Raw genomic sequence first — 23,022 nt, forward strand, 5'->3', positions numbered from 1 at the left:
ATAACAGCTGGGAAGAAACTGTCCCTGAATCTGGAGATATGTGTTTTCACACTTCTATACCTTTTGCCCAATGGGTGAGGGGAGAAGAGGGAGTGGCCAGGGTGTGATGTGTCCTTGATTATGCTGCGTGAGATATAATGAAGTCAATGGAAGGGAAGTTGGTTTGTGTGATGGTCTTGACTGCGTCCACAATTCACTGCAGTTTCTTGCAGTCTTGGATGGAGCTGTTCTCAAACCAAGCTGTGATGCATCCTGATAAAATGCTTTCTACGGTGCATCTGTGGAAGTTGGGGAGGGTTGTTGGGGACATGCCGAACCTCCGAGGCCTTCTTAGGAAGTAGAGGCGTTGGTGTGCTTCCTTGGTTATTGGTTCATTATGGGTGGTCCAGGAGAGGTCGTTGGTGATAGTTACTCCGAGGAATCTGAAGTTTTCAACCATCTCTACTTTGGCAGTGTCAATGCCCACTGGGGTATTTGTACTGCTTCGCTTCCTGAAATCTATCAAACTTTTCATGATTCCTGCAAAATGGCGTAGAAACTGGAAATTTGAATTATTAAACAGTAAATGCTGGGAGTTCACAATAAGTCTGAGGAGGGAAAAAAAGGTTGACTTTGTGATAGTTCATTAATGTTATGTAAGAAAATAGCTGCAGATGCTGGAACAAATCGAAGGTGTCACAAAATGCTGGAGTAACTCAGCAGGTCAGGCAGCATCTCAGGAGAGAAGGAATGGGTGACGTTTCGGGTCGAGACCCTTCTTCAGACTGTTGGGTGTTCTCTGAGCGTTCTCTGGATGTTTCCTTCCTTACTCCAAAGACGTACAGGTTTGTAAACTAACTGGCTTAGGTAAAATTGTAAATTGTTCCTAGCGTGTAGGATAGTGCCAGTTCATGGGGTGATCATAGGCTGTTGTGGACTCATTGTGCTGCATCTCTAACGTAAATGTAAAGCAAGTGATTCGATTTGGAGTGAGCCTTCATGTGATTATTATCACGCCCATTTTCCAATTGGAATAATTAGGTTCGGATTAGAAGTGAAACTTTTTTTTTTAAGATCTATAGAAAAAATACCAATTGAATTAGATCTGCAATTACTCTGGCAGTTAGCACAAGCCAGCATTAAAATCCATGACCATCCTAGACTGCTTTACCAGACACCAGTTTGGTTATCTTGTATAACATCTGCCCAGTTGCGATCTTTGGGGTAAATTGCAGTGTGATAAAATGATTGCCTCTACGGATGCTGTCTGACCTGCTGAATAACTCCAACATTTTGTGTTTTGGTAATATAAGATCTTTCAAACATTGCAAATGATGAGTCAATAGAGTGTCATTAGTGTATGTACAATTCTCAGTTTAAAGGAAATTAAGCCACATAATATTGATCCTAAAGAAAAAAAGATCTTCAAGTGCCAGTATGAATGTGAAATGATCGTGAACAAATATTTTCCAAACTTTAATCCATAATGAAGCAAAATTGTGAGATCTGGAATAGAGGCAAGTAAATGGAATTGAAATGTAGGTCAGGCTATGATCAAATAGAATGATCTACATATTCCATTAGATCATATAGAATATATGACCTTATATGAATGAGAATAGGGATCCTCTCCTGATATTTCCATATTCACAATTAGCCTTCCACGTGACAATATTACTGGAGAGAATAGACTGAATTTCAGAGCATGGTTGAATGGAGGAGGCAAATTCCTTCAATATTACTCTGTAACTGCAAAAGTAAAAACTGATGCAAACACTGTTTTAATAAAACCCCAGCGGAGAGAATAGAAGGAAATACCGCAGGTCTCGTGAGAAGTATAGCAAGGGATGAACAAAGTACCATCTGTGCAACGTTCCCGATGAGCACTGCGGCTCATTGCTGTGCAGGACACAATCTGATAATCCCGCTGCTGTGTGAACCTTGTGGTTTGGTCCTTCAGTCACAGCTGGCTGAGGGATGAATGAGATTGTGTGGAGCATACTGAATGAAGCCATTTATGTGACAACTACTCAGGGAGGATGCAACACTTACTCTTGAAATGGTGAAAATCCGTTTGCCGACAGGATCTAGAGCAACCTGTCCCATTGACACCACAGGTCAATGGTCTGATTTGTTTCAAGTGCATCACAAGTGACATGGATAAATTGTCTATAATCATTCTTTTGTTTTTTAAATCACTTTTCTGAGTCAACTTTTAGTCTGGTCCTCTTTTGACGGTGGCCCATTGACATCCAAAACACTCCTGAGAATGCAAATGCATAAGTCCCTAATTCCTGGACGGTCCTCACAGCTGTCATTCTGATTCCCCTCTGAACATGGATTCTTCACAGAATCCAACAGGGTGTCAGTGGCTTCCTGCAGTCTCCTGGCAAGCGTGTGATAGACCAGGTGTAGACTCCATAACTCCATTAATTTAACAGGAAAGAAACGGCCATGAGGGAAAAAAGTTATCTCTTGTAATTTATGCTTCTAATTAATTGAATTAAGTCAAAATAAATACATTTAAATTAAAATCCACCAATTGTGTTTGGTATTTTCTAATGTAAGTGTTTTAATTATTTTTAATCTTAAAACTTTTAGCTTTAAACTTTTTAATAACCTTTAATCTTGTTCAGAGTAGTGTGTGTACCTGTTTACTTTCAAATGTCAGAGGCATTCATTGACTTTAAAAGTCCTTTGAAGGTATTTATTCACAAAATGCTGGAGTAACTCAGCAGGTCAGGCAGCATCTCGGGAGAGAAGGAATGGGTGACCCAGTCTGAAGAAGGGTCTCCACCTGAAACATCACCCATTCCTTCTCTCCCGAGATGCTGCCTGACCTGCTGAGTTACTCCAGCATTTTGTGAATAAATACCTTCGATTTGTACCAGCATCTGCAGTTATTTTCTTATATTAAAAGTCCTTTGAACGTTTCAAGTGTTTTCACAGATAGTGACGTGAAATGTTAAGTCCATTTCTCTTTCCGCAGAAGCTGCTTGACCTACTGGGAGTTTCCATCATGAGCAGTTTTTTAAAAATATACTTGTTCCTGATTGCATGTAGGGCAATTTGTTAGAGACTTTTCCTCAGAAGCTGAAGTAATAAGTGGAAGTTTAAAAAGAATTGTATAAATGATTTGGATGAAGGAACTGAAAATATGGTTGCTAAATTTGCTGAAGATGATATAGACAATAGACAATAGGTGCAGGAGGAGGCCATTCGGCCCTTCGAGCCAGCACCGCCATTCAATGTGATCATGGCTGATCATTCTCAATCAGTACCCCGTTCCTGCCTTCTCCCCATACCCCCTGACTCCGCTATCCTTAAGAGCTCTATCCAGCTCTCTCTTGAATGCATTCAGAGAATTGGCCTCCACTGCCTTCTGAGGCAGAGAATTCCACAGATTCACAACTCTCTGACTGAAAAAGTTTTTCCTCATCTCAGTTCTAAATGGCCTACCCCTTATTCTTAAACTGTGGCCCCTTGTTCTGGACTCCCCCAACATTGGGAACATGTTTCCTGCCTCTAACGTGTCCAACCCCTTAATATGTTTTGATAAGATCTCCTCTCATCCTTCTAAATTCCAGTGTATACAAGCCTAGTCGCTCCAGTCTTTCAACATATGATAGTCCCGATAGTATCAACTTGGGTAGGCCTTCGGAAGATATCTGAAAGATATAGAGGTAGGTGAAGCAGATGGGCAAAGATTAGGCAAATATTAGGTAAAGCGGGAATATGTGAAATTGTCCATTATGGCAGGAAACGTTGAAAAAAGATCTTAATAAAGGGAGAGCTTACAGCAGTCTGAGGCAGAAAAATCTGAGCATACTAAAAAATGATATGTGAGTGGTTTGTAGAGAAACAATTATAAAAAGCTAACAATGTTATTGCTAATTGGAAGGAAGGCTGTTATGCCGTAGTAGTGTATCACATTGATGAGACTAAAGAGGAATAGGAGGATATTTCAGATGAATACGTGGCTTGAAAAATGGTGCAAGGGGGAGGGATTCAAATTTTTAGGACATTGGAACCAGTTCTGGGAGAGGTGGGACCAGTACAAACAGGACGGTCAGCACCTGAGCTGGAATGGAACCAATGTCCCAGGGGGAGTGTTTGCTAGTGCTGTCGGGGAGGATTTAAACTAATATGGCAGGGGGATGGGAGCAGGAGCAGAAAGACAGAGGGGTGTAAAATGAGGGTAGAAGCAACAGGTAGCAAGGTGAAAAGTAAAAGTGGCAGGCAGACAAATCCAGGGCAAAAATCAAAAAGGGCCACTTTTCAACATAATTGTATAAGGGGCAAGAGAGTTGTAAAAACAAGCCTGAAGGCTTTGTGTCTCAATGCAAGGAGTATACGTAATAAGGTGGATGAATTAAAGGTGGAGATAGTTATTAATGATTATGATATAGTTGGGATTACGGAGACATGGCTCCAGGGTGACCAAGGCTGGGAGCTCAACATCTAGGGATATTCTATATTCAGGCGGGATAGACAGAAAGGGAAAGGAGGTGGGGTAGCGTTACTGGTTAGAGAGGAGATTAAAGCAGTGGAAAGGAAGGACATTAGCTTGGAGGAAGTGGAATCGATATAGGTAGAGCTACGAAACACTAAGGGGCAGAAAACGCTAGTGGGAGTTGTGTACAGGCCACCTAACAGCAATAGTGAGGTTGGGGATGGCATCAAGCAGGAAATTAGAAATGCGTGCACTAAAGGTGCAGCAGTTATAATGGATGACTTCAATCTACATATAGATTGGGTGAACCAAACTGGCAGGGGTGCTGAGGAAGAGGATTTCTTGGAATGTTTGAGAGATGGGAACATGTCGAGGAACCAACGAGAGAACAGGCCATTCTAGACTGGGTATTGAGTAATGAGGAAGGGTTAGTTAGCAGTCTTGTTGTGCGAGGCCCCTTGGGCAAGAGTGATCATAATATGGTAGAGTTCTTCATTAGGATGGAGAGTGACAAAGTCAATACAGAAACAAGTGTTCTGAACTTAAAGAAAGGTAACTTTGAGGGTATGAGGCGTGAATTGTCCAAGATAGACTGGCGATTGATGCTGAAAGGGTTGACGGTGGACATGCAATGGAAGGCATTTAAAGGTCGCATGGATGAACTACAACAAGTGTTCATCCCAGTTTGGCAAAAGAACACACCAGGAAAGGTAGTGCATCCATGGCTAACCAGGGAAATCAAGGATAGTATTAAAACAAAAGATGAAGCATACAGATTAGCCAGAAAAAGTAGCATACCAGAGGACTGGGAGAAATTCAGAGTCCAGCAGAGGAGGACAAAGGGCTTAATTAGGAAAGGGAAAATAGATTATGAGGGAAAACTGGCAAGGAACATAAAAACTGACTGCAAAAGCTTTTATAGATATGTCAAGAGAAAAAGATTAGTTAAGACAAATGTAGGTCCCTTGCAGTCGGAAACAGGTGAATTGATCATAGGGAACAAGGAGATGGCAGACCAATTGAACAAATACTTTGGTTCTGTCTTCACTAAGGAAGACATAAACCGTCTGCCGGAAATAGCGGGGGACCGGGGGTCTAATGAGATGGAGGAACTGAGGGAAATCCAGGTTAGTCGGGAAGTGGTGTTAGGTAAATTAAATGGATTAAAGGCAGATAAATCCCCAGGGCCAGATAGGCTGCATCCCAGAGTGCTTAAGGAAGTAGCCTCAGAAATAGTGGATGCATTAGTGATAATTTTTCAAAACTCTTTAGATTCTGGAGTAGTTCCTGAGGACTGGAGAGTAGCTAATGTAACCCCACTTTTTAAAAAGGGAGGGAGAGAGAAAACGGGGAATTATAGACCAGTTAGCCTAACATCGGTAGTGGGGAAAATGCTAGAGTCAGTTATTAAAGATGTGATAGCATAACATTTGGAAAGTGGTGAAATCATCGGACAAAATCAGCATGGATTTACCAAAGGCAAATCATGTCTGACGAATCTTATAGAATTTTTCGAGGATGTAACTAGTAGAGTGGAAAAGGGAGAACCAGTCGATGTGTTATATCTGGACTTTCAGAAGGCCTTCGACAAGGTCCCACATAGGAGATTGGTGTACAAACATGAAGCACACGGTATTGAGGGTTCAGTGTTGAGGTGGATAGCAAATTGGTTGGCGGACAGGAAGCAAAGAGTAGGAATAAACGGGTCCTTTTCGGAATGGCAGGCAGTGACTAGTGGGGTACCGCAAGGCTCAGTGCTGGGACCCCAGTTATTTACAGTGTATATTAATGATTTGGACGAGGGAATTGAATGCAACATCTCTAAATTTGCGGATGACACGAAGCTGGGTGGCAGTGTTAGCTGCGAGGAGGATGCTAGGAGGCTGCAGTGACTTGGATAGATTAGGCGAGTGGGCAAATGCATGGCAGATGCAATATAATGTGGATAAATGTGAGGTTATCCACTTTGGCGGCAAGAACAGGAAAGCAGAGTATTACCTGAATGGTGACCGATTGGGAGAAGGGGAGATGCAACGTGACCTGGGTGTCATGGTGCACCAGTCATTGAAAGCAAGCATGCAGGTGCAGCAGGCAGTGAAGAAAGCGAATGGTATGTTGGCATTCATAGCAAGAGGATTTGAGTTTAGGAGCAGGGAGGTTCTGCTGCAGTTGTACAGGGCCTTGGTGAGACCGCACCTGGAGTATTGTGTGCAGTTTTGGTCTCCTAACCTGAGGAAAGACGTTCTTGCCTTAGAGGGAGTACAGAGAAGGTTCACCAGATTGATCCCTGGGATGGCGGGACTTTCATATGAGGAAAGACTGGATAGACTGGGCTTGTACTCGCTGGAATTTAGAAGACTGAGGGGGGATCTTATAGAAACATATAAAATTCTTAAGGGGTTGGAGAGGCTAGATGCGGGAAGATTGTTCCCGATGTTGGGGGAGGCCAGAACCAGGGGTCACAGTTTAAGGATAAGGGGGAAGTCTTTTAGGACCGAGATGAGAAAACATTTCTTCACACAGAGAGTGGTGAGTCTGTGGAATTCTCTGCCACAGAAGGTAGTTGAGGCCAGTTCATTGGCTATATTTAAGAGGGAGTTAGATGTGGCCCTTTTTACTAAAGGGATCAGGGGGTATGGAGAGAAGGCAGGTACAGGCTACTGAGCTGGATGATCAGCCATGATCATATTGAATGGCGGTGCAGGCTCGAAGGGCCGAATGGCCTACTCCTGCACCTATTTTCTATGTTTCTAAATATGGAGCACAGTGGTACAGTCTTAGTCTCCTTATTTAATGAAGAATGTAAATGCATTAGAAGCAGTTGTGAGAACATTTACTAGATTACAGTCTGGAACGAGTAGGTTGACTTATGAAGCAACGTTGGGCTTTTATCTGCTGGAGCTTAGTAAGAGAGGGAGGTCTTGATGAAACCTATAAGAATCTGGAGGGTCTTGACAGGAGGGTTATGAAGCGAGTGTTTCTTGTGGGAGAATCTAGGGATCACTATTAAAAAATAGGTGATCTCTCATTTAAGTGATGCGATGATTTTGTTTTTCCCTCTGAGGATGGTGAATATTTGGAACTTCTTCATAGTGGTAGAAGCAAACATAAATAGATTCTTAGTCATATCATCACACAGTACCTTTTACAAGCCCTTTAACTCAACCTATCTATGCCGACCAGGTTATCCCATTTGCCTGTATTTGGCTCATATCACTTTAAACTTTCTTGTCCATGTACCTGTCCAAGTATCTTATAAACTTCACCATTGTACTTGCTTTCACACTTTCCTCTGGCAGTTCATTCCATATAATGCTCCACCCTCTGTGTGTCTTTTAAATCTTTCCCCTCTCATCTTAAACCTAGAGCTTTAGTTTTGGATCCTTCTACCCTGGGAAACAGACTGTAACTATTCACCTTATCTATGCCTCTCATAAGTTTGTATTACCTCTATCAGATCACTCCACAGCCGTCTCTGCTTTAAGGAAAATAGTCCCAGCCAATCTAGCCTGATTTTCAAACTCAAGCCCTCGAGTCCTGATAACATCCTGGTGAATCTGTTGTGCACCCTTTCCAGCTTAATGACGTCCATCTCAGAGCAGGGTGACCAGAACTACATACAACACTCCATATGTGGTCCCACCAATGTCTTGTACAGCTGTAGCATTATATCCCAACTCCTCTACTCAATATCCTTACTGATGAAGCAAAGTACGCCAAATGCCCCCTTCACTGCCCTGTCTACCTGTGTCACTGCTTTCACGGAACTATGCACCTGTGTACTATGTCTGTCATCCCGACAACAGTCCACTTTAATGTGCAAGTCCTCCCCTAGTTTTACTTTCCAAAATGCACCACATCACAGTTGCCAGAGTTAAATTCTACCTGCTATTCCTTGGCCTACGTCCCTAGTTGATCCTATCCTTTCGTAAACTTATTAGGCCTCCTCATTGTCCACTATACCATCAATTTGAGTGTCACCTGTAAATTTATTAACGACAATGTTGTCCAAATCGTCAGCATAGGTGACAAGTAAAAGTGGACCCAGCATAGATTCCTGTGGCACAGACTGAGATAGGCCCATGTTGTAGCATATAGTATTGCTATTACACTGTTCTCACAGCAGCATGATAACATAACATAACATAACATAACATAACATAACATAACATAACATAACATAACATAACAACACTTTATTGTCACTCGGCTTTTTACACCGAACGAAATTTCAGCAGTCACACAAAACACAGCAAAAAAGAAAAGAACACAGGACACCCGACCCCAACACAAACATCCATCACAGTGACTCCAAACACCCCCTCACTGTGATGGAGGCAACAAAACTTCCCCTCTCTTCCCCCCACACCCACGGACAGGCAGCTCGACCCCTACCGAGGCAACCGACACGCACAGCCCCCGCAAGGGGATGGAAGGCCCGGCCCGGCCGAGCCGCCCCGGGCACCGAAACGTCCCGCGGCCGCACCGGGCGATGTTAAGTCCAGCGGCCGAGCCGCACCGGGCACCGAAACGTCCCGCGGCCGAGCCGCACCGGGCACTGAAACGTCCCGCAGCCGAGCCGCACCGGGCACTGAAATGTCCCGCGGCTGAGCCGCGCCGGGCACTGAAACGTCCCGCAGCCGAGCCGCACCGGGCACCGAAACGTCCCGCGGCCGAGCCGCACCGGGCACTGAAACGTCCCGCGGCCGAGCCGCACCGGGCACTGAAACGTCCCGCGGCCGAGCCGCGCCGGGCACTGAAACGTCCCGCAGCCGAGCCGCACCGGGCACCGAAACGTCCCGCGGCCGAGCCGCACCGGGCGATGTTAAGTCCAGCGGCCGAGCCGCACCGGGCACTGAAACGTCCCGCGGCCGAGCCGCACCGGGCGATGTTAAGTCCAGCGGCCGAGCCGCACCGGGCACCGAAACGTCCCACGGCCGAGCCGCACCGGGCACTGAAACGTCCCGCAGCCGAGCCGCACCGGGCCGAGCCGCGCTGGCGATGTTAAGTCCTGCAGCCGAGCCGCGCCGGGCGATGGAAGGCCCCGCGGGAGCATGGGAGCATGTGGAGCAGGGAGCAGAGAGCAGAAATCTAAATGGATCACATGCGAGAGGGAATGAAATGGATGGAAAGACCTCTCTGCTCCCAATAATGATAGACTAGTGGACACTGAGATGGTGTGATTGCCAAAGGGCTAAGATTGGACAGACCATTTTCACATGTTGGCAAGGAAGTGCTATAACAATCTTATAGGATGATTTTGAAAGTGGACTGGGTAGCCCATCTGGCTAAGGGAATATTTTGCTTGGGCAGCTTACAGCCCAGTGGTATGAATATTGATTTCTCTCACTTCAGGTAGCCCCGGTATTCCCTCTCTCTCTCTCTCCTTCCCCCACCCAGGTCACATTGGCTTCTCATTTTCACCCTACGAACATCTAACAATGGCCTGTTTCCTTTATCATTGTTACTTTTTGCATATCTTTTATTCATTGTTCTTTATCTCTCCACATCATCGTTTCCCTTATCCCTAACCAGTGTGACGAAGGGGAGGGGGAGAGAGGGGGAGAGAGAGAGAGGGGGGGGGGGGGGAGAGAGAGAGGGGGGAGAGAGAGGGGGGGGGAGAGGATAGGGGGAGAGGATAGGGGGAGAGGGGAGGGGGGAGGAGAGGGTGCTGCACCAATGCAGGAGAGGTTTGGGCCCAACAGGTCCACGGTCTAGTATCCCTCGAAACCTTTCTTATCCATGTACCTGTCCAAATGCCTTTTAAACATCGCCATTGTATCCAAATTAACGGCTTCCTCTGGCAGCTCATTCCAATACGCACCATTATGTGCATGAAGAAATTGCTCCTCGGGTCTCTTTTGAATCTTTCCCCTCTCACCTTAAACCTATGCCCTCTGGTTTTAGACTCCTCCACCCTGAGAAGAACACATCTCTGGTTGCCATGATTTTGTACACCTCTGTAAGGTCACTCCTCAGCCTCCTACGTTCTAGTGGTAAAATAGTCCCAGCCTCTCATTATAACTCAAGTTCTAGAGCCCTGGTAACATCCTGCAGACAGTTTTCTGAACCCTTTACAACTTAACAACATCCTTCCTGGAGCAGGGCGACCAGACCTAGGTGACACAGTGGAGCAGAGGTAGAGTTGCTGCCTTACAGCGTCAAAGACCCAGGTTCGATCCTGACTATGGGTGGTGTCTTTACAGAGTTTGTACATTTTCCCTATGAGTGGATGCATTTTCTCCGGGTGCTCCAGTTTCTTCCCACAGTCCAACGACGTAGGTTTGTAGGTTAATTGGCTTCTGTAAATTGTAACTTGTCCCAAATATGTCAGAGAGTGCTCGTGCATGGGGTGATATATGGTTGCGTGGACTTGCTGGGCCGAAGGACCTGTTTCTGCATTGTATCTCTAAAGCCTAAAGTAAACTGTACATGGTGTTCTAAATGTCATGCACACCTGTAGCAGGATATTCCAACCCCTGCACACTATACCCTGGCTGATGCAGATGAGCATGCCACACACTTACCTCACCACCCTGTCTATCTGTGTCACTGTATGTAGGAAATTGTACCTGAACCTCACGTTCTCTCATTACATTAAAATGGGAAATGGATGGGAACACTGATGGAAACTTGAACTGTTCTATTTTCATGGTCCACCCCAAAGTACTGCTTCTACATTAGACCCGCCTCTCATCCCAGCCTCTCTGATCATTATTCTGATTGCAGTTCAGGACTACATTGTTTGAACAAAATTTAACAAGGAAGGCGATATTTCCTGGGCATTTGTTCAATTACCTGTGGCAGCTAATTGATACATCATGTTACCTGAGTTAAGCACGAACTGATAAAAACACCAAGAAAATGAGCAATGTATGCTATCAAGTCAAGTGTAATTGGGACTCATTCTTTCATCAGAAAGGCCATTCACCTGGAAGCTCTAGTTTGGACAAGACGCAGTAATGTTATGATTAAGCCTTTGTAGAAATTGATGAAGAAGTCAGATGATGTGCATCAATGTATTAAAACTATCATTAGTATTGATTAGCACCATGATCTGAACTTGTCAAGTTGCTATGTATTATATTTGTGGTATCTTTTCAGTTGTAGATTGTAACTGACTAAGGTCCAATCAGAACGCACAATATTTCTTGCATTATGAATCAGACAGAGAGTTATTTGGTTATTTGGGACAAAATCAAATAGATTGAACAATGAAGTACTGGAAATGCAATTTGATGCCAGCAAGGCTTTGCCTGCCCAGTTCCATTAAACTGACACTTAAGATAGAGCTACTGAATAGCAAACTAATTACTATCCATAATATGCTTTCACGACCGAGACCCCATTCACCAGTTCGATTGGCAGCACTCAGTGTTCGTGGATCAAATTCCAGCCTTTAATATTAAGTGGAAGACTGGAAAGGCTAATTTCCTTTTTATTCAGTTGCCTTTGCTAATTTTAGCCTCTCAGGAGACACTTGGCAAGTGTATTGAATGCATGTGGAACAAGAACATGGAAAATTTTACTGTTGTGGTTGAGTAACTTGGCTCGGAAACACTATAATCATAAGGTCATGTCGCCTGTAGGAAGTAAATGGAGATTTTTAAACTTCCATAAAGTGCATCAGGAAACTCACAACTATTTTTGTGAAAGCCCAAAGAAGTGTTGATGTGGAGGCAGCATTTCATTTCATATTTCTGAAATCCTTGCAGTTTCAAAACCATTCCATTTTTAATTTCAGTAAAATGCCTAGACTGATACCTAAGAACACCTGCAGTGCAGCACCTCACTCGTTCCCATTTTCCACATCACTAATTCTGATGGCTTCCATGAGTGAGGTAGTTAATTTAGGGAGGAATCATGCAAAGTTTTCTGCACAGGCTGGGATCGAGTTGGAGGCTGTCTGACCTCAGTTCATGCCAGAACATTGCAGCTGGTGATGTGAGGAGAATTGCATCCCATTATCTTGGGCTGAATAGAAATCTGGATCGAAAAGGTCTGAAAAATCCAATAGCAACCAGAGCATTTAACCTGAAAGAAAAATCCAAGTTGTGCTGCTATCAGGTTATGTGCTGCAACCACGTTATGGTTCCCCCTTGCTGGGCTACATCGGCCTAAATATGATTAACAGAGGTTAGCTGTGCCCTTGCTTGAACCTCGTAGGCTAGCTTGCTCTCTCTCCCAATCTGCTTCGTGGTACCATCCCTGTGTATGAGGTGTTAGGACATTGTCCTGCCAGAGGTGGTGGTGGAGGTAGATATGATAGTGGTGTTTCAGAGGCTTTTAGATTGCCACATGGATCTGCAGGGAATGGAGGGATGTGGTCGCGTGCACGAAAATGAGATCAGTTTAACCTGCCATTATGTTTGGCATCGACCTGGTGAGTGGTGTCTGGTTCATGAAAGCATATTATGGATAGACTCACAGTCTGACAGTGTGGAAATAGGCTCTTCAGCCCAACTTGCCCAACATGTCCCATCTACGCGTCCCACCTGCCTGAATTTGGCCCATATCTCTCTAATCCTGTCCTATCCATGTACTTGTCTAATTATTTCTTAAACGTTGCGATAGTCCCTGCCTCAACTAGTAATTAGTGTGCTATTCAGTCGTTTCATCTTAAGTGAAAGTGTAATGGAACTGAGCATAGCAAAGAGGTCCTTCTGCAGTTGTACAGGGCCCTAGTGAGACCTCACCTGGAGTACTATGTGCAGTTTTGGTCTCCAAATTTAAGGAAGGATATTCTTGCTATTATCATATCATATCATATACATACAGCTGGAAACAGGCCTTTTCGGCCCTCCAAGTCCGTGCCGCCCACTGATCCCCGTACATTAACACTATCCTACACCCACTAGGGACAATTTTTACATTTACCCAGCCAATTAACCTACATACCTGTACGTCTTTGGAGTGTGGGAGGAAACCGAAGATCTCGGAGAAAACCCACGCAGGTCACGGGGAGAACGTACAAACTCCTTACAGTGCAGCACCCGTAGTCAGGATCGAACCTGAGTCTCCGGCGCTGCATTCGCTGTAAAGCAGCAACTCTACCGCTGCGCTACCGTGCCGCCCATTGAGGGCGTGCAGCGAAGGTTTACTAGGTTGAATCCCGGAATGGTGGGATTGTCATATGTTGAAAGACTGGAGCGATTAGGCTTGTATACACTGGAATTTAGAAGGATGAGAGGGGATCTTATCGAAACATATAAGATTATTAAGGGGTTGGTCACGTTAGAGGCAGGAAACATGTTCCCAATGTTGGGGGAGTCCTGAACCAGGGGCCACCGTTTAAGAATAAGGGGTAGGCCATTTAGAACGGAGATGAGGAAAAACTTTTTCAGTCAGAGAGTTGTAAATATGTGGAATTCTCTGCCTCAGAAGGCAGTGGAGGCCAATTCTCTGAATGCATTCAAGAGAGAGCTAGATAGAGCTCAAGGATAGCGGATTCAGGGGGTATGGGGAGAAGGCAGGAACGGGGTACTGATTGAGAATGATCAGCCATGATCACATTGAATGGCGGTGCTGGCTCGAAGGGCCGAATGGCCTACTCCTGCACCTATTGTCTATTGTCTATTGTCTATTGCGGTTGCAGCTCCTAGACTGTGGAACAGCATCCCTCTCCCCATCAGAACTGCCCCCTCCATCGACTCCTTTAAGTCCAGGCTCAAAACCTATTTCTACTCCCTAGCGTTTGAGGCTCATTGAGGAGGCGCTGTGAACTGTTTGCGTGCTACTGTATGTTTCTTTTTTTTTTTTCCATTGGAACCTAATCAGATGTACAGCACTTTGGTCAACGTGGGTTGTTTTTAAATGTGCTATACAAATAAAATTGACTTGACTTGACTTGACTATTGTTTGTATGTTCCAGTGGGAATCTTGGGGCTGCCGTGTCACTGAGGATGGCAATTTTCATTGAGAATAAAGTTTTAATCTGAGCTCAGATAAATTAATCTCATTCCTGCACTCTTATCACCAATGATTATATAACCGCCATCTTGGATGTTCTGCAGCTCAAAATGTATCTCCCCACATCATTTCCTGGGCTGATTACTGAGGTCCATAATCCATAAAGTACCTTGTGAAAACTTTGGTTTAGTGTATTTCTGTAATTAATTAGCAGTCTTTTTTTTTAAGATAGTAAATTTTGGATATCGGGATTAATTTAGTGATTGTGGGTCTGATTCAGTAATCCTCTCTAAAAAGTTGAGCAAAGGGTTATGTTCATGAATTGTCTTTGGGATAAAACAGAGTGAGACTTCTTCATGTCACATAGATAATTGAGGATATTTTCAGCAGGATAAAGCACCCAAACTCTTTCTTGACTGTACACATCGTTGGTTCTTCATATCAACACATGGTAGTGTCTGCTGTTTACTAGTTACTTCCCGTTGCTTGGCTCAGGCAACGTGACAATACTTGCTCTGAGTAGGTGGAGCTGTTCAGCCTTGTATTCTCTGTCCACAGTTAATGGTTGGATTACAGAGCTTTGTCAGTAGGTTTGTCAATGGTACATCTGTATTCTTGGAGAGGAAATATGTAAGTCATTAAAGCTAAAGATTATCTATTCCTGTTGGCAAGCATCCTTGTATAACAATGTTGATTTACTATCCTCTGGATATTGAATATTTATACAGAATATTGCAAGAAATTGGAATGTTTTCTATTGAAGTTAACTTGATAGATTTCAATGTTCTGGCTTTTGCTGTGCTCTGCAAATAGTTGAGGTTCTACGTCTTCTTGTCTAATGCGCACAGTGTGATTATTGTTCTGAGCCTTGATCTGTGGGTTGGCAGATAATAAAATGCACTAGATGGTACCAATCACAAGCTTGGTTAGATGTCATTGTAACAGGAAACAGATTTTTTTTACTGGGATAACCTCATTTTAAGAGAACATCGAAGTGCATAAAATGGAACTAATCTTAAGAAAGACACTTTTAATCTCTTCGATATCTTGGATCTTTATTTATTTTGAGGTCCAAGGACCAGGTCCTGATAATATCCTGACTATTCAGATGAACTTTCACATCCAAGAAGTTTCCTGAAATTTACCATATACTTTCCAATTCCTATCCCTGCACCCACACCTGCCAACGACTCCATCACATTTACTGTAACTGGATTAGTTTAATTTATTAAGTTTGTACTTTCAGTGAAGTATTGTATTCCTATAAGTAATGGCAGCTTTTGGCAAAAGGCATCTTACTTTTACCCTTTTGGGCACTGAGTGTTGAAACTGTGACCTACTAAATTGCTAACAGCTCCAGTAAGATGCACTTAAGATCTGGTGGCCTCGGCTTTTCTTTCTTGCTTGCTCATACAAAGATACAAGTCTCCCGTAATAGTGTGACACTTCCAATTTTATGCAGCGTCCATCTGGGGTTGGTTGCTAACTTTCATATTAGCATCACATTTTTGTAGCAGGTTGACTTTCCTTTTCTCTGTAGCTGTGTGCATAATTAGGGCCGGGATGGTGGCGCAGTGGCAGAGTTGCTGCCTTACAGCGCCAGAGACTCGGGTTTGATCCTGACTGTGGGGGTGCTTGGCTGTACGGAGTTTGTACGTTCTCCCCGTGACCCGCTTGGATTTTCTCTGGGAAGCTTCGGTTTCCTCCCATACTCCAAAGACGTACAGGTTTGTAGACTAATTGGCTTGGTATAAATGTAAATTGTCCCTAATGTGTGCAGGATAGGGCTAGAATACTGTGGAATTCTCTGCCTCAGAAGGCAGTGGAGGCCAATTCTCTGAATGCATTCAAGAGAGAGCTGGATAGAGCTCTTAAGGATAGCGGAGTCAGGGGGTATGGGGAGAAGGCAGGAACGGGGTACTGATTGAGAATGATCAGCCATGATCACATTGAATGGCGGTGCTGGCTCGAAGGGCCGAATGGCCTCCTCCTGCACCTATTGTCTATTGTCTATCGCTGGTCGGCACGGGTTTGATGGGCCGAAGGTCTTGTTACCGTGCTATATCTCTAAACTAAACTGTTTATTGGGTCAGGATATGCTTTGTACCGATTCAACATTGCCCAGGCTAAAACATATGATCTGCAGAAGAATTTTTAAGACTCAACATGGTGTTGATAGTCCTATGAGACCCAGGCTGCAGAAACTAATTGTCACTGTAAATATGAAGGCTTAGTATTCATGTGCATTTTTCATCACGGTGCCTCTATATCCACTTAACAATGACATTTTCCTTGCTTTGGTGAAATGCCTATTTGTGAAAATCAGTAACTTAAAGATTTCTGAATGATTAAAAGACATTTTCCACACACAGTTAACTCAAACGTTGTTTAATCGAGATTCATTTCTGATCATTGTACCATTTTTCTCCCTTTCTTGCCACTGACAGATGTGAACGAATGTGCCAAGGATAATGGACATTGTCAAAGCCAGTGCTGTAACACCATTGGTAGTTATTACTGCAAATGTCCAACAGGACAGAAACTTGCAGCAAATGGGAAATATTGTGAAGGTGAGTAGGTTAAATATTATTACTTTTAACATCTTCTTGTGAGTGATGCAGAAAGAGGCCTTTCAGCCCATTGAGTCTGTGCCAGCTCCATTGGTTTCAATCCCAGTTTACTTCCCTGTGACCCATTTTTGCTCACACACCCATCAATTCCCCCTGATGCTCCTTCCACCCTCTTACACCAGGGACTATCCTGCAGCAGCCAGTTAACCTACCAGCATGTTTTGGAATGCGGGAGGAGGTCAGAGCCCCAGGGACAAATCAACGCCTTCACGAAGAATCTATGTGGACAGCACCCCAGGTCAGATGCACACCTGGGCGGCTGGAGTTATGTTGCAGCAGGAATATTTGTGTGACGCTGTGTGGAACTAACACAAACGGCAGCCTAACATTTTCAGCAGTTGCTGTCTTTTACCGTGCGGATATTTACCGTCGCTTCAGACTGGGAGGTGACTGATCAATTGCTGGTTAGAAACATAGAAACATAGAAAATAGGTGCAGGAGTAGGCCATTCGGCCCTTCGAGCCTGCACCGCCATTCAATATGATCATGGCTGATCATCCAACTCAGTATCCCGTACCTGCCTTCTCTCCATACCCCCTGATCCCTTTAGCCACAAGGGCCACATCTAACTCCCTCTTAAATATAGCCAATGAACTGGCCTCAACTACCCTCTGTGGCAGAGAATTCCACAGATTCACCACTCTCTGTGTGAAAAAAAAACTTTCTCATCTCGGTCCTAAAAGACTTCCCCCTTATCCTTAAGCTGTGACCCCTTGTTCTGGACTTCCCCAACATCGGGAACAATCTTCCTGCATCTAGCCTGTCCAACCCCTTAAGAATTTTGTAAGTTTTTATAAGATCCCCCCCTCAATCTTCTAAATTCCAGCGAGTACAAGCAGAGTCTATCCAGTCTTTCTTCATACGAAAGTCCTGCCATCCCAGGAATCAATCTGGTGAACCTTCTCTGTACTCCCTCAATGGCAAGAATGTCTTTCCTCAGATTAGGAGACCAAAACTGTATGCAATACTCCAGGTGTGGTCTCACCAATGCCCTGTACAACTGATACTCCAGGTGTGGTCTCACCAATGCCCTGTTGCTAACCTTCCGACAGCCATTCACTGACCAAGGCTGCTCCCTGGACCTGAACCCTTGCTGGGAGCTGGCATTCCCTGTCCTTGCTCCTGTGCGCAGCATCCACTGACAGTGACCCAGAGTTCATGTGTTTCTCACTGCTGCTGGGTTGCTGAGTGAGTGAGACCTGTGGAAGGAGAGGGCTGTGTAGGAAGGAGCTGCAGATGCAGATATGAAATATCTGCAGGTGCGTATGTTACTGCTTTGCTTTACACGATACAGTGTGTTTTGTAGGAATGCAACTCTCTTAGACAGCTGATACAGTCACTTATACCATACTCAGTCATTTGCAAATATTCCATTCTGTAATCCCTCTCCATGCTTGATAGCAGTTTAATTCTGGATACAATTTTGTTTTTTTATACAAGTGATGAGGATTTTATAGATCTTAATGCAATTCAACAATTTGGGCTCTCCCTTACCGATTCCACCACTAAGAATCCCTATAACCTTTTTGCCAATGGCATATTGGCGTTTTCCCGAACATTTAATTGGATATCCAGCCTTAGTCAACTCTTGCTCCTGCCAGCCGACTCCTTTGTGGATCAAAAAATTTGGCATTGAAAGCTTGCAAAACTAGTTTGAAAATGCAGGCTTGTTGGAAACAAGCTCGATCCTTCGGGAAGATGTTGTTGAATTATCAGCATGTATGGGCTGAACAGGAATACTCATAGTCTGGATAACAGTTTACTTCATTCAGTAAAAATGTTTGAGCCAAAAAGATAAAACGAATGCTCCGTATGTTCTCACAGGATCAGTGATCGTCAGATACTGAGCATTTGATATCAGCTACTTGAGAGATGGCTACAAAAGACCATGCTTGTATTGAAACGTACAGAGTCTTCAGTAAATACTGGAAAGTCAATCTCTTCCCTAAATAAAATTAAAAACAATTGGGACCCGGGTTACATCCCGACTACGGAGTTTGCATGTTCTCCCTGTGACCTGCGTGGGTTTTCTCCGAGATCTTCGGTTTCCTCCCACACTCCATAGACATACAGGTTTGTAGGTTAATTGGCTTGGTAAATGTAAGAATTGTCCCTCGTGAGTGTAGGATAGTGTTAATGTGCGGGGATCGCTGGTTGGCGCCGACCCGGTGGGCCGAAGGGCCTGTTTCCGCGATGTGTCTCTAACTAAACTAAAATATTTCTGCTACAAACCATTCCGCTGTGACATGGATTCAATTTTTCTCTCTCCATTAGGGGACCCTGACCTGCTATTTGCACACATCACACATCTTTGTCACCCTCCAATGATCTCTATTGACAACTGATCGCCACAGTAACTCTAGCCCCACCCTAGGGATGCAGGCTTAATGCAGGAAAATGGGATTAGTGTGGCCGAGATAGAGTGGACATGGAGAGTACTGGTAGAATTTAGGATCAGAGGGCCCAGCCTCAGACTAAAAGAATGTTTCTTTAGAATGGAGATGAGGAGGGATTTCTTTAGCCGGGGGGGGGGGGGGGGGGGGGGGGTGAATCTGTGGAATTCATTGCCACAGACAGCAGTGGAGGACGTCACTGGGTATTTTTAAAGTGGAGATTGATAGACGCTTGATTAGTAAGGGTGTCAAAGGTTATAGGGTGAAAGCAGAAGAATGGGCTCGAGGAAGGAAAAATACATCAGCCGTGATCGAATGGCAGAGCAGACGCAATGGGCCGAATGACCTAATTCTGCTCTTATATCCTATGAGTGTGGATGGGCATTATGGTCAATATGGATGAGGTGAACTGAAAGGGCCATTTCCCTGCCGTACCATTCTGTAATCCTACGTGAATGGGTTTTTTTGGGAAGTATTTGGGAAGTATTTGTGAAGTATTTCAATCCTCCAAAGAGGATTGTGCAGGAGGAGGTTAAAATGTGCCAGAGAAATTCATCACTTTGCTCACTCCATCAATCTGACGAGACAGTGTTTCATTTCACCGAGACGACTTACAGCATTAAGAGTTCTCCCTCTGCACTGCACTAAAGTGTCGCTTAGTTTACAAGGCGTCATTTTGCTGTAGTTATTAGTTTACAGGGAAAACATGGGCTTGATAAAATCCTCAGGGACATTTCTATTTTTAATTAATCGCTTGTAACAGGAAGAAAATCTGCAATGTAACTGCATTCTGTCTGACTACTTGGTTTAGCAATTTATTTATTTGTTTGAGCACGGGATGTGGTCTAGTCAGCATGCATTGTCCTTGTGTACATAACCTTGGGCAGCTATCTTTGGTTCCCCCACTGCACTATCTCCTGGTGAAGAGGGCAAAAGGAAGTGAGTTCCAATCCAGACACAGCAGCAGTTCTGTTTCCACATACCGACTAAAGAAGGATAGGAGAATGAATGATCATCTCCAGTTCTGCTCTGTTTTCAAACCATTCTACCACCCATCACCCATCTGAAGACCCGAAACATCACCCATTCCTTCTCTCCCCAGATGCTGCCTGCCCCGCTGAGTTACTCCAGCATTTTGTGTCTATTTTCAGTGTAAACCAGCATCTGCAGTTCTTTCCCCCACATTATCCCACCTTAGCAGCTGGTAGCAGAGGAGGTGCCTGGGCAGTTTACAATACATCTGAAAAAGCCACAACGCGCTTGAGTAACTCACCGGGTCAGGTAACAACTCTGGAGAACATGGATAGTTGATGTTTTAGGGTCAGGATCCTTCTTCAGATTCACTTACAATACACCTAATTGCCTACATCCACTTCATCTTCATGCTGCAAATCCAAGAGTTGCACAGATTCAGTGAGTTGACTTTAGGAATACAACTATCCTCGGAGTTCTGAGAGACTAAGTAAATCATGGTCACCATCTTATAGGCAAGACGGTGTTAAGTTGGAAAGGGTGCAGAGAAGATTTATAAGGATGTCGAGGAGTTGAGCCATGGGGAGAGGTTGAGCAGGCAAGGACTTTATTCATTGGAGCGCAGGAGGATAGGAGTGATTTTATAGAGGTATTCAAAATTATGAGAGGAATAGATCGGGTAAATGCAAAAGAGTCCTTTGCCCAGAGTAGGAGAATTGAGAACCAGAGGACATAGGTTTAAGATGAGGGGGAAAAGATTTAAGAGGAACCTGAGAGGTAACTTCTTTGACGCAAAGGGTGGTGGCAATATGGAATGAGGTGCCAGAACAGGTAGTTGAGGCAAGTACTATCATAACATTTAAGAGACAATTGGACAGGTACGTGGATAGGACAGGATTAGAGAGATGTGGACCAAGCGCAAGCAGGTGGGACAAGTGTAGATGGGGCATTTTGGTTGGCGTGGGCACGTTGGGCTGAAGGGCCGTGAAGACTCTTTGACGTTCATGCTTCAGATCACAGTCTGATTGCTGCCACTGGGACCAAAATGTAGACTTAATCTAAACTAGCCTTCCTTGTATAGACAATGTTGTGGCAGTGCCCGGGGATTAGGCCACTCCCTGGGTCATTCCCCTCGGCATGGAGTGGACAGGGCTGGGGAGGGGTCTGGAGCTGCGGGGTTTGCCTGAAGGGGCTAGAGTGAACTCGTGCGGGAAACTGAAGAGAGTGAATGTTCTGATGCTACATTAAAATTACTGTTAATCCTTACCTGGCGTCTTGCCTGATTCCTGCTGCGTCCAGACCCACTACACTGGTGACCATCGACATTTCCTCGCAAGTCACTGATATGGATATATTTATGGTTTTGATGTTTATGCTTTATTCTTAATTGTTAACTGTGTGTTTGTGTTGTCATTTGTGAGCAGAGCACTAAGGCACGTTCCTTGTATATGCACATACTTGGCCAATAAACTTATTCATTCATTCATTCATTCATTCATTCATTCATTCATAAAGATAGTTTCCCTTTGCTTTCAGTTTGTGTAAGCCGAGGAGAGTACTCATTTCGGCTTTTCCTTTGGAGTTTCTGTCAGTTTTCTCCCAATCTATATAGAGACTGGAGTTAGACAATAGACAATAGGTGCAGGAGGAGGCCATTTGGCTCTTCGAGCCAGCACCGCCATTCAATGTGATCATGGCTGATCATTCTCAATCAGTACCCCGTTCCTGCCTTCTCCCCATACCCCCTGACTCCGCTATCCTTAAGAGCTCTATCTAGCTCTCTCTTGAATGCATTCAGAGAATTGGCTTCCACTGCCTTATGAGGCAGAGAATTCCACAGATTCACAACTCTCTGACTGAAAAAGTTTTCCTCATCTCAGTTCTAAATGGCCTACCCCTTATTCTTAAACTGTGGCCCCTGGTTCTGGACTCCCCCAACATTGGGAACATGTTTCCTGCCTCTAACGTGTCCAACCCCTTAATAATCTTATACGTTTCGATAAGATCCCCTCTCATCCTTCTAAATTCCAGTGTATACAAGCCTAGCCACTCCAGTCTTTCAACATATGACAGTCCCGCCATTCCGGGAATTAACCTAGTGAACCTACGCTGCACTCCCTCAATAGCAAGAACAGAGAGAGCAAATACTTGTTTACAGCTTGTGGGGATTTACCACTTGTGGCTCCCTGCCATTTCCTTCAGGACTTTTTCCTCCCGTGTTTGCCTCTGATCCTGACTGCATGGAGTTGCTTTATTTGTCTCTGATATGAATTTGCCATTGATCCAGTTGGATGATTCACAAAATAAAAGTGCGTGCCCACATAATATATCCGTTACCCAGCAGCATCTAATATAATGTAGAAGGTCTCAATCCGAAATGTCACCCATTCCTTCCCTCCAGAGATGCTGCCTGTCCCGCTGAGTTACTCCAGCATTTTGTGGCGAGCATCGAATATAAGATTTGCTCTCTCTGTTTTGGAGCAAACCAACTGGAAGAGCCTTTGCTCTTCCGGGGGGTTTACCTGAGTTTACCTGAAGCCCCGTCTGGAGCTACTCTAAACACGCACGCAAGGTGGACTCTGCATTGAACACTGCCTGCAGGAAAATCACAGGATGCCTGAAGCCGACAAAGGTTGAACATCTGTACGAGCTGGCTGGCATCGACGAACCATCTCGAAGACGTGAT

General features: G+C 44.5%; 1 protein-coding gene across 1 annotated transcript in view; it reads left to right on the plus strand.

The window, feature by feature from the left end:
• The window catches only part of LOC144599140 (uncharacterized), a 302,751-nt gene that overhangs the window by 170,606 nt on the left and 109,123 nt on the right, over positions 1 to 23,022 (plus strand). Inside the window, exon 5 of the mRNA XM_078409871.1 lies at positions 16,789 to 16,911. Coding sequence (XP_078265997.1) covers positions 16,789 to 16,911 — 123 coding nt within the window. The remainder of the gene's footprint in view (positions 1 to 16,788; positions 16,912 to 23,022) is intronic.

Source organism: Rhinoraja longicauda, chromosome 13, assembly GCF_053455715.1.
Source record: "Rhinoraja longicauda isolate Sanriku21f chromosome 13, sRhiLon1.1, whole genome shotgun sequence".
In the NCBI taxonomy this organism is placed as follows: Eukaryota; Metazoa; Chordata; class Chondrichthyes; order Rajiformes; family Arhynchobatidae; genus Rhinoraja; species Rhinoraja longicauda.